Consider the following 13,069-nt stretch of genomic DNA (forward strand, 5'->3'; position numbering starts at 1 on the left):
CTCCCTCCTCTGTCACATTGCAGTCGCGTCTATTGCATTGCAATTGCGGGTAAGAGCTCTACGCACTGACGTAAGCATTTCATGATATTTCGTAGCTTTTGACGTCGCCAACCCATGGCCTAATTTCATCATAAGTAGTATTTTACACTTCAAAATCAAAACTAAGTATAGGCGGGGTATTGGGGCATCATTGCTAAGCATTTAGATGCATTCTGGGTCAAAAACGACTAGGTCAAAAAATCCACTACTGTTAATGATTGTGATTTTTGCACTTGACCTAAAGTGGGAATTGAGACCATAAGCATGTGTGCTTAGGTGTTTCGTTACGTTTGGATGTCATTTAATGCTGTAACAGATGTGATTTGTTTGTCGATGAGCAATTGGCTTTTGGTGATTTCAGTCACTTGATTGTAGCTTGAGTTAGATGTGAGTTGTTTGTTGTTTTCCAAGAGATTGACAACCTCTTGTAGCCTCCATGCACTAGTCGAGTCAGCTTCGTCCCATGGATTGACAATTTAGTTGTGGTTCTCGCTACATCTGCAATAAGATAGGAGTGAGGTTAGACACCCGTCCCACATAAATGTTCAGGTTGTAGATTGGCCAGCGAAGACCTTGGCCACCTTTTCATGGAGAGGCCTTGCGGGAAAGATGTGAAAATGGATACAAAGGACGTGGCAGATAGGATTTTTCAAGAGGGTTTTTTGTCTTGGTGGCAAACAATTTTGAAGTTCTACACTTCTAATTTGTACTCAAATTGTCATATACTATTTCTTTAGTAATATTTGGAAGACCAGGAACTGTCGTGTCTTTGATAGCAACCTCTATGTGGCTAGCTTCTTAGAGATTTAACAAGAAAGCAAGGAGATAATATATGTGGTAAGTCAAAGGTATAGGTCGGATAATTGGCTTGGGACAACAACCCTTGCCATCCGGTCGTGCCTTGCGCAATAATAAGCTACTAGGTGCTTATAACTAAGCTCAATCGTAACCCTCTGTCCCTCAAGGCTCGGCCTGAGCTTTGAGGTGGATTTGTATATATATTGGTGACTTTATAATACAATCACTCACAATTGGGAATTTTGCAAAAAAAAAGAAGCGTGTAAAACATGTCTACCGCCTCACACCATAATATCTTCAACACCTCCTCAAGGCTCGGCCTGAGCTTGAGGTTGTTTTGTAATTTTATGTTGTGCTTGATACAATTCACTCACAAATTGTGAGTTTTGCAAAAAGAAAAAGTGTGTAAAACATATGTACATATTGTTCTCGTAAGGTTTGGTTAGGAAGATTTACATAGTTTAAGATTGAGTGGTGAGAGCTGGTGCAAAAGTGCATTAGAGAAAGAGGGGCACTAGAATGGGGTGAATCAACTAGATACTTCCAGAACTCCATCTCGCATTGGTCCCTAGGATGTTTAAAGCTTTTGGGGTTATATTGAACTCTTACAAGAAGGATGAACAATAAAGGACTTCAATGGCTGAGCCACTTCTGGGATAGAAATAGAAAATGTTGGAAATCCTCTAACCAGGTGGTTGCCCATTTTCAATTCAATGACACTGAGGCTACTTGTCAACTGGGTTGTTGAAGGCTTGGACCGTGTTCTGATGCAGATATGTGAATCGATTTTTGAGTGAAAAGCTTGGAAATGGCCCATGAGTAGCCGATTCTCTAAACCCCATCCCAAGGGCATTTACCAAGTGTTAATGCATGAGAATGATTGGTTTTTCCCTTTAAACAAGCAGTGGAAGAAGAAATGGTCGGAGGCTCGATAGGTAGAGGTCACAAAGAACATCTGGAATCCACAGGCCTTAATTTATGAAGATATTTCTGTGGAAGGTGCTTTGTGGGGCCTTGCCGATAGGTGTCAAGATGCAAGCACGAGGTATCGGACCCAGTAGATGTTCAAGGTGCAAATTGGCTAGCGAAGACCTCGGCCACCTTTTCATGGAATGCCCATCTATTAGAGGCCTCGCAAAAAAGGTGTGAAAATGGATAGAAAGGACATGGAAGATAGCGTTTTTCAAGAGGGATTTGTGCATGGGTGGTAAACAGTTTTGAAATTTTGCATTTATATTTGTACTCAAATTGTTAGATATTGTTTCTTCAGTAATATCTGGAAGTCCAGGAACTATCGTGCCTTTGATAGCAACCTCTTCGTGGCTAGCTTCTCAGAGATTGTACAAGAAAGCAAGGAGTTAATTTATGAGGTAAGTAAAAGGCATAGCTTGGATGAGTGGCTTAGGGAAACCCTCACATCAAGGCCTGGTAATTGTAACTAAGCTCGGTTGTAACCCTTTGTCCCTCAAGGCTCAGCCTGAGCTTGAGGCTGATTTGTATAGGGTAGAGGGGCTAGTAACGTTACGGTCACCAAAAGGAGGATGGACCCACCCCCAATGCAAAGGAGAAAAATTGGAATATGCTGGGAATTTCATTGACGTGTCTGCTTGTGACTTGCTAAAAATCATCCCATTATTGCGGCTCGCTTGTCTCAAATGCTTTCGAACAAATTTTCTGCATGGAATTGCACTCATGTTTGCTAGACGAGCGCCATGCTGAACTGCTGGAGGAGGCGCTGATTCTATTGATGAGTGCTCACCTCTACACATCTTTTGCGTCTCTCAAGGTCGAATCCACCTAGGGTTGAGCTAGCGCATCTCTGCACTCCTTAGATTGCACTATATTGGCCCCTTTACCCTATCTTTTGGTGACTTTATAATACAATCACTCACAATTGTGAGTTTTGTACCTTTAAAAAAAAAAGAAGCATAATTGTGTCAAACTCTCGTGGTCTTTCTATAAGAGAGACATCTTTTTATAAGAGAGACATATGATAAGTTACCTAAAATCCTTGGGGCAAGGGCATTTACCAAGTGTTAATACACGAGGATAATTGGTTCGCCCCTTTGAACAAGCAATGGAAGAAACAATGGACATAAGCTCGATGGGTTGAGGTTACGAAGAATAATTGGAATCCAAAGTGGCCTCAGTTTATGAAGATATCTATGTGGAAGGTCCTGTGGGGGGCTCTACCAAAACAGGTGTCAAGATTCGGTAACGTGGTATCGGATCGATAGGTGTTCAGGGTGCAAATTGGCTAGCGAAGACCTCGCCCACCTTTTCATGGAATGCTCCACAATTAGAGGCCTGTCATGAAAAGTGTGCAAATGGATACAAAGAACGTGGAAGTTAGGGTTTTTCAAGAAGGATCTTTGCCTTGGTGGGAAACAGTTTCAAAGTTTTGCACTTCTAATCTGGACTCAAATTGTCAGATATTGTTTCTTTAGGAATATTTAGAAGGCCAAGAACTCTCATGTATTTGGTAAGAGCCTCTCTTTGGCTAGCTTCTTAGAGATTGTACAAGAAAGTACAAGATTATATATGTAGTAGTAAAAGACATAACATGGGGGATGGCTTAGGGTGACCCTCGCCATCCGGTCGAGCTTTGCTGTATAAAGGATTGGGCTATTGGTAATAGTGCATTGCTAAGTACATGTAACCTTTTGTCCCTCAAGGCTCGGCATGAGCTTGAGGCGGATTTGTATATTTCTTGGTGACTTTTTAATTCAATCACTCACAATTGTGAGTTTTGCAAAAGAAAAAAAAAGTAAGATTCTCTCTCTCTCTCACACACACACACACACATTTTTTTAGGAGGCTTCATACAAATAAGTAAGATTCTATCTCTCTCTCTCTCTCACACACACACACACACACACACATTTAAGGAGGCGTCATACATGCTTGTACCGAACATGCCCATTCTCTACAAAAGTTCCAATTGTAAGTGAATGGTTTGTAAGAGAGGGACATTTCACACCCACCGAAAAGTCTTTCCTTGGTTGCAAAGTTATAATGTGGAATTTACATTCCCAATACCATGAGAGAAAGCCATTCCCCATGGCCCAACAGTCCATGTAGTAAGGGTGCCGATGGTCACACGAATAGGAAAGTTGGACACACTACCTTCCAAGGAGTGTCGCGGGAAAATCTTTTTTCAAAGGGTGGGTTCAAACGAGCCCAACAACAGAGATGCCTATGTTCAAATGCCTCTTATCCCCTCGTTCACAAGAGGCGGAGGTAATACAAAGAGTTTAGTTTCGACTTCCTCAACAGCGAAATTGTGGTGAGACGTCAGATAAGTTAACTAAGATCCTCTCTCTCTCTCTCTGTGTCTCTCTCGCACTCTCTCTCTCTCTCTCTCTCTCTCTCACACACACACACACACACACACACACACATACATATTTAAGGAGGCTTCAAAAACGCTTGTACCGGACATGCCCATTCTCTACAAAAGTTTCATTTGTAAATTGTAACAATGGTTTGTAAGAGAAGGACATTTCACACCCACCCAAAAGTCTTTCCTTGGTTGCACACTATAATGTGGACTTTAGATTCCCAATACCATGAGGGAAAGCCATTCCCCATGGCCTGACGTTCCATGTAGTAAGGGTGCCGATGGTCACACGATTAGGTAAGTTGGTCACACTACCTTCCAATCAGTGTTGCGGGAAAATATTTTTTCAAAGGGCGGGTTCAAACAAGCCCGACGACAGAGGTGGCTATGTTCAAATGCCTCCTATCCCCTCGTTCTCAAGAGGCAGAGGTAATACAAAGAGTTTAGTTTCAACTTACTCAACAACCAAGTGAATGGTGGCGTGTTGGCAAGTTGTTAGATAAGCTAGCCAATCACCTGCGTTCAACTTTGTCTCAGGGCCTTTTCCACTGAAAAGGGGGCAATGATGGTAGATTATCGGGGGGAGGCGGGGAGACTTGCGCATTTTGTAGTGGGTCTGAAAAATGGGTCTCAAACTTTTGGCCCAATGGAATGTTTCCATGCAAGGCTCACACTCCTTTCAAGTTTTCTTCCACCGGGCCGACATGGGGCCCTTGTTCAAGTATATTAAAATGTTACAGTTTCCATACTACCTGTGCGAAGTGGTTGATGTGAGGTTCGGAGGGGGACAACTAAGGGTCCAAACTTGCGAGGCGCAATTGTGAGAGATTTGTGGCATGTTTGGGATGGCTACAATGTGAGCTTAGGACTAGGATAACTAGGGGTCCACATTTGCGGTATGCACTCGTGACCCATTTGTGTGTCACATGGTTAGAGTGTGAGGTTAGGAGGGGGACTACTAAGGCCAGGTTCACAAGAGCCGATGGAAGACATTCGAAAAGGAGCGTGCTGCCATCGTGGAGGCTGCCCATTGACCCAAAAGGAAATTGCACTTCTTTGAAAAGACGAATCTACGTGATTGAACCTTGATCTAGTGGCTAAGCGCTCAACAAACAATGTCACCACTACACTACAACTCATTGGATGTCAAAACCTTTTAAAATAAATTTTATAGAACTGCCTCTAACCCTTGCAAGGTTTTTGCCGTTGGCTCTTAAGAACCCAGCCTAAGAGTCCACACTTGTGAGGTGCCATCATGAGCCATTTGTTGTGCCCACCCATCTACCTGAGATTCATGTTTTCCCTCTTTGTTGTCGCGACAAGCGAACAATGACTCTACCCTTGCAACCATGAGATCCATGCTTTCCCTCACGGTAGTCATGACTCTAACCCCGGTTCTCTATGTGTGCTCAATTGATGTTGGCAACCAAGATTTATATGGGCACTTGATCCCATCGCCTTTGTTAATTTCAGAAGGGGGGGGGGGGGGGGTTTCAAGGGCCCGTTTAGACCGTCAAGGTTGTGTAACCAGAATGGCGATTGATTATGTGCAACCTTGAAGGCACACAATCCTTGAGGCCTGCTCTCTCTCTCTCTCTCTCTCTCTCTCTCTCTCTCCCCCCTACGCGTTAGACCATGGCGCTTTCTGTATTGGGTGGCATGACTAGGCTACAATAGTTCTAATGCCGTGTCACACACAAGCACCCAACAAGCCCCAAAAGTGTATGTGTGCCTTGTGGGTGTGTTTGAGTCGGGATACAAAGTAAGCAAAGTGTTCCACGAGTCAGGAGTCAGGACCATCATGCACTGTAGGTAATAGGTATGGGCATGCTATATAGAGTGTCCAGAGGGAGTCTGTACTGCATTATTCGACCTGTAAGGTAGGTGAGGCAAAAAGACTTCATTGAGCTAGCCTACAACGCTTACTTTGTAGTTCGCTCATTCGAGGGAGGGGAAGACAGAGCAAGCTATGGCAACCGTTCTTGTCGATCAGCAGAGAGCGGGGGCGCAGGTGCTGAAAGGGCACGATGCCTGCTCAGAAAATGCCATCGCCATGCTTACTCGCCATGGTCTCCCCGACGGTCTCCTCCCTCTGGAGGACATCGAGGAAGTAGGGTTCGTGGAGAGCACGGGCTACTTCTGGGTGAAGCAGAAGAAGAACAGCAGCGACCACCTCTTCAAGGCCATTAGGACCAAGACCGCTTACGGTAAAGAGGTCTCTGGCTTCATAGAGAAGCAGCGCCTCAAGAAGCTTGCTGGGGTGAAGGCCAAAGAACTTCTGCTTTGGGTTTCCATAGTTGAGATCTTCATGGATGATGCTCATCCTGGCCAAATCTACTTCAAGTCTGCTGCGGGCCTGGGGCGGTGGCATCCAGCCTCTGCCTTCTCCCTACAGCAGCAATAGGTAAGCTGCCGTTCCTTTCGTCTTGTTCCCATTATGTATGCTGTGTCTTTGTTTACCACGTTGTAATAGTGCTATGCAATGTGGTTTCATATTGTTTCTGTGTCTTGCATGGGTTCACATTCTGCACATTGCCTCGGTGAGATGTCCATTAAAGATGGTGTTTTTTTCCCATTTACTCATGCCGTATTATGGTGTAGCATGGTGTGCACTGCTATTTTTTGGTTTGACATGGTGTTATTAGTCCTACTTTTGTATCGCACTGTGGTTTCATATAAGCCCTGCATCTTGCATTGGTACAGCCTTATGACACTCTGTACATTATGGTAAAGTTACAGATTGTCTTGAGTGTAGTTTGCTATAATCATGGGAATTTGTAGACAAGAGATTCTAATAACATCCATTGAATGCACATGGTACAATAGTTTTACACAGAGTGCTTCATTTGAAAGGAACTTAACAGCAATTTCTGAATTGGAAATGAGGGCTTCAAGGGTAAATTAGTGTAGTTGCCTATGAAGTGGGGTTACCCTTATCTTGTTAAGTAATTTCCATGCATTCGTGATGGTGATATTCCATGGCATGCTGGTGTGCTGCCGGGTTAGAAGCTAGCATGTTGCACATAAGGTCACTCTTCACATATTGTCCAACTTAAGAGGCTTCTTCTTTTACATGCACAAGATTTTTATGTGGAAGAATTTTAAGACTAGTAATTAGTGATTTTATGTTGCGTTTGTTCTATCAAGTTGTGTTTATTGTTTATTTATAGATGATGCTGAACTTACATTGCTTCAGAGGGACTTTTGAGCTTCATTATGAGAATGAGTCGATATTGCGTTGCATGTTTATGTAATCGGTTCCTCTTTTTTCATCTTTTTATTTATTTGGCTTCCAGCTCTACCTGCTCAAATGTAGTCCAGAAGGGTTTTTAAAAGCTGTCTTGGTCTATCCGTTTGTGGTGCAGTGAGTCTTTGGGCTGCAAATTTGATCAATTATGTGGGTTTAATTTTCTTCATCACTCAATTATTTTCCAAGCATATTGTGCTAACTGTAGGGTCTACCTGCCTAACATCCAATGCTGTCAATTTACCGGATTGGTGAATTAAGCTTGTGTATGGTTTCAGTGGGGTTTCCAGTAGGGATGCTTATTCTCATAGAGAAGCATCCATTGAATGTGTTTTGGTTTATTGAAGAAACTAGAATGTTCTAAGATTACATTGTTCAAGTAGTGGTTTCATGGATATACAGTCTTCACTCCCTTCTCTTCTTGATTGCAGGTTGTCAAGTAGTTGTCTTTGTCCGTGACCAATGTGTAATGTGGCCTTTTCAAGCTCATTATCATCGGCAAAGATGAAACCTCTAAAGAAACACTATATCGTTAATATATGTGATAAACTCTGGTTATATACATTTTTCTTAAGCCACTACAAGAAATATGGAGAGTGGATGTGCTAGTTGGCGCGCGCTTTCAACTATGCCAACTCAGAAAGTTTGCAGTTTATAAGGTTTTGAACTGGCTGTTTTGCTAGTACTTGCTAGACAGAAGTCACTAGTTTGCCACAAAAAGGTCACTAAGCATTTTTCGTACTTACATGCATGATTGTACTTGGGGATATTGTCCACTTTGCTACACATCCAAGTTCTGCATGATGTATGCAGCTGCATTCAGTTGTCGCTGGCAAGAGTACGACCGATTTTATGGGTCACAGGAAGGTGATGCGGTTATGCACTTTTTTTCCTTTTTGCTGTTTTTAGCCCATAAGTCCATGTTGTCTTCTTCTAACAAGGCTCTTTTTACAAATTTCTGGAGTCTCTCAGTAGTTCTATCCTCCGTCAAGAATGGTTGTCCTTGAATGCAAGTGAAAGACTCTAGACACTCAAGCCATCTCCTTGTCAGAGCATGAGTCAAGTTTGTTTCTTAGTGGCACAGTATGGAAATCGAGGGTCAAAAGAACTCAAGGAACGATGAAACTATCTGCTTAGAAGTGCACCTCAGCTATCTGCAAGTACTGCGTAGTGAGGCCTATAAATGAACTGGATTAAGTCTCTTGGGTCTGTGCTAGATTATGTACTATTGTATGATGGTCACCCAGCTCCTAGTCATTTACCTGCCCGTAAAATATCTCTTTAGAGAATACAAATTTTCTTCAGGAAGCCCACCCATTTATGCCACAAAGCCTGCCCTACACAGGTTTGGATTTCAGTTTACTTGTGGAGCTTTTTCCCTTGTAGAAGTTTGTGGTCTTGCTTACCCAACGGCTACGCCTTGCCTTACACATGGCCATGATAGTTGCATTCCACACTCGCTCTATAAATTGGTGACGACATTAGTATGAGAGGGAGAGGCATGACCTAGCTCTATTCTGCATTCTAGTTGGGATGCAAGTCTTGGAGGCTGCCTTGGGAGCCTCTTGATACTTTGTGGCCCTAGTTCTTCTTTACATGGTTCCATTGCAAGCCTTTGCACTTCTTACCCCTTGGCCTTTGTCCTCCTATACCTCTTAAAGTGTAAAAGGTCCATTCTTAAGAGAGCATTCACATGGACTTATTGAACATGTGCCGAAGTGTTGTCAATATATCTCTAGCATTGACAAGATGCTCAAGAATATGGTCTACAGGCTTTCGTGTCGAGTCTGATCTATGGCATAATTTAAGATTTTGATGTGATGGGTAGTGGTATTACTTGAAAGAAACCTAGTTTTTTAGTGTAGGCCCACCCATATTTTAACTTATAACGTGAGAAAACATACAAAATATGGGAAAATTTAGTGGAAAAACCTCTGAATATGGTTGGCCAAGTTTTTAAGTTTCTTTTGAGTATTGGGTAGTGCGTAATATGTACCTAATAGTAGCACACAGTAAGATAATAGATGGTTGGAAGCATTCAAATTATAGTGATGAATTGCTTGCATGAGTCCTATTGATAAAGCAACTTGATGATGAGATTTTGAACGCCATGTGTATTGGTCTCATGGCTATGTATCTCCGTACCTAGAATAGGAAACTCATGAGGATAATCAAATGATTGTGATCCCTTGCATGTGTTCTTTTGGTGGCAAAGATTGAAAACTTTTTCCCTTATCCATGATGGGCATTTAATTTGACAAGCACATTTTATGAGGCATCTTGACTAAGAACTTGCTCTTTGACAAGTGCATTGTTCTTTGCATCACTTGCGTGTACTTTTGGAGTAAACCTCTTGCTAATGCTAGAATGGTGTGTTGTACTAACATGAAGTATACTTCCTTGCCTTTGTGTCTAAGTTGTCTAGCCTATTTATGCTCTTTTGTTGGAGTTTGTTGCAAAAAACGAGTAGCATTGCATGATCGGGGCAATAAATCAACATGGCTAGCATTTTTGTAAGCATGAGTTGACATATGTTTTTTTGATAGTACATGTCGATTGTCTTCTACATAGATCTTTGGGAATTCTTAATGATAAGCTAAACCTGATGCGACCATTCACTTCTTGGACCATTCACTTCTTGTTGAGAATAGAAAGTCTTACATAAAGACATATATAGTCTTTCAAATACAGTTTTAAAGGTCAAGGTTTGCTAAGTATCGTGTTTGCACTTATGAATTGCTCGAGTTGAGATGACATAGAAACACTTTGGACACCTCTTGATTTTATGTTGCAAAAAATACGAGCATGAGCCTCATGACTAAGCTTCCTAATTTGGAACAGGAGGCCCTCCTCTAGGACTTGCTGTGTTTTTTATGCTAGTGTTAAGATAGTGGCCTACCACGTAGTGTGATAGATTAAGAGATTTAAATAAAGCATAAGCTATATATTTCTTTGGGTTGTGCATCTTTTTAATATCACACATGGCACTCTTTCAATCCAAGTCAAGAAATTAATCTCATGTTTCTTGTGTGAAAATGTGTGTGAGAGAGAGAGAGAGAGAGAGAGAGAGAGAGAGAGAGAGAGAGAGAGAGAGAGAGAGAGAGATACATGACGCCTTGAGAATTATAAACATATGCATGTGCTAGAGATTGTGTATTTGATCGAATATTTGAGAGCAACAAAGTCGGAAAGTATTTTGTGCTCATTGTTGAGATATCAAGCTCAACACATGGGATGGTTGCATGACTTCTTGCCTTCACCAACCATTGGAAAGAGGTAGCACACATGAGGATCATCGCCAGGGACAGCAATTGGACTTCAATCAAATAGTCTACATATTGAAAGAGATGGCCACTTATCATGCAAACTCACTCATGAGCAATCTCACATGATCTTTGCACATTGTATTGCATGTCTCAATTTATGTTTTGTAAACCTTACCATCATTTTGAGTTGTGAAGAAGCAATAGCTTTAAACTTCCATTTTTATTGTGCATTCTACACGTGCGTGCAAGAGCTCAAGATCTCTCATCTATGTTGTGGCTAAGAAGTTGTGAGTAGCAAGTAGGAGAGATGAAAGAAGCGGTCAAGGATAAGGGTTTTTCCATTCTCTCGTGTGTTGATACTACACTCATTCTTGAGATTCTTTGGAGGCGTGGATAATTATCTATGATTTTGGTGGTTTGTGGGAGGTCATGCGCTTTGGAATTTTATGCAATTCTTTTGACGTCATTTGGTATCCTAATTTCCATTTCAAGGAGCGTGTCGGTCTCCTTTTTAAAATCAGAGCGTGTAATTTTATGATTGTGGTGTTGTAGGAAGCGCGAATAGTACTACAATTTTCATAGTTGCTGCATGGCAGTTTGAAGATGTGTATCAAGTGTATACACACATATTGTGATCATTGATTGCGACATATTTCAAGCTATCTTTGGTCTAGTGTAGGTTGTGTGATTTTTCGCAAATATCTCTAAAATTAATGGCAGGTTTTGTGGAGAATTTCGATTTTTGCAAATATGTCTAAAACTAATGGAATCAATGCCCTTGTCAATGACAAGATCGACAAGAAAATTTCTTTGCTTATAATTGCAGAATGTTCAATTTTTCAATGGGCAAAGGTTATTGGGAGTACATTATAGGTGAACAAGAAGTTTCCATAATGTTTCCCTTCTCCAAGGGTTTTGTGTGTGTGTGTGTGTGTGTGTGTGGGCCAATGAGAGGAGGGCTTTCGAAACAGAACCTTCACTTTTGAAATTGCTTTCGAATTATTAAAATGAAAATTTTTTGGAAAGAAAATCTAAGATATATCACGTGGTTCTTTTATCTCAGAAAAGTCTCTTTCACCAACCAAAAGGTGTGTTTGAATCTTTAGAGTCTTCCTTTTCCTCTTATTTTCACCTCTCTTTTGAATCTTCTTACTGTTGTCTTTTTCCTCGTATTTTCACCTCTCATTCCCTTTTCCTCTCCTCTTCCTATTTTCTTTTCTTTCCTCATCTTGTGGGTGCCATCTTTCTCATGGAATAGAATCCACCTGGTCTAAACACCCTAGCACATCCAATGAAACCATTATCATCTATGCCACATTAAAGGAGCATAAATAGTAGATCCCAACATCCATAGCCAAAGTTAGCTACATTATAATGTAGCAAAAGAGGCGAAGAAAAGACTCCTCATAAAACCACTTCTTGTCATGTTGGAAAGAAAGTGTGAAAAAATTTAGGCTTTCTGGAGCCAAGAACATGTTTATATGCACCAAGAGCTTCATCTCTATCTCTAGAGCTCTAATCTTCCTCTGCACAGAGATAACTATAAATGATTCATATGGTGATTATTATTTCTAGTTTGCTTTAAGTTGTTTGTGGTACTTTGCTCTTATGATTTTTATATTTTTTGCTTGTTTTGTGCTATTATGCTTCTTACACATCTCTATTCTTGAAGCAGAGGAATGGAAATTGGTGGAGTGTGCCATGGACATTTTGGATGTCTAACGTTGGCTCCATTGGGGAGGAGTTTTACAAAGGGAGAACTCATGGCACAATGCACATACATATTTTTCAGTAGCTTTTACTTTTGAGATAGCTGGAAAGGTGTGTAGATAATGATGTCTTTTTTTCTACTATTCTTTGCTTCGATGAGGCATAGTTTTACTTTTCCTTTTTTAAGCCCTTTTCTGAAGAGGGTAGACATATTGAGAGAACATCCAAAAAAAGTGGGATAAATACTTTAACTTATGCACGAATGACTCCAATTCTGTTGCACTGGTTGGAGACTCTATAAGAACCAATGCTTTCACCTTCTTTGGGTCTAACTTATGCACGAATGACTCCAATTCCGTTGCACTGGTTGGAGACTCTATAAGAACCAATGCTTTCACCTTCTTTGCGTCTGCTTCAATTCCGTTTTGTGATACCACATGACCCAACAACTCAACCCTTGGTTGTCCTAGCTTGCACTTTTTTGGATTCAATTGACCTCTTTCTTCATCTGGCCTTTGAAAACAAAGCCTTAACATGGACAGATGTTCTGTCTTGGAACTATAGCAACCAATATCATCCATAAACACTCTGATGAACTTACCCAAGTATGGCCCGAACAATATGGCTTGCAGGTCTTGATAAGGAATGAAAGAAATTTCTATGCCAAGA

The 13,069-nt window shown here is 41.3% G+C and overlaps 1 protein-coding gene across 1 annotated transcript; it reads left to right on the forward strand.

Annotated features, from left to right (window-relative positions):
- Positions 1 to 6,037: 6,037 nt before the first annotated feature.
- On the forward strand, positions 6,038 to 8,096 carry LOC147444395 (uncharacterized). The gene is made up of 2 exons (XM_086527026.1): positions 6,038 to 6,581; positions 7,856 to 8,096. Exon 1 carries the CDS (start codon positions 6,147 to 6,149, stop codon positions 6,579 to 6,581), a length of 435 nt encoding a protein of 144 aa, XP_086383152.1. The 5' UTR covers positions 6,038 to 6,146; the 3' UTR covers positions 7,856 to 8,096.
- The last annotated feature ends 4,973 nt before the right edge of the window (positions 8,097 to 13,069 follow it).

This window comes from Adiantum capillus-veneris, chromosome 13 (genome assembly GCF_014529385.1).
Source record: "Adiantum capillus-veneris isolate H3 chromosome 13, ASM1452938v2, whole genome shotgun sequence".
NCBI classification, from domain to species: Eukaryota; Viridiplantae; Streptophyta; class Polypodiopsida; order Polypodiales; family Pteridaceae; genus Adiantum; species Adiantum capillus-veneris.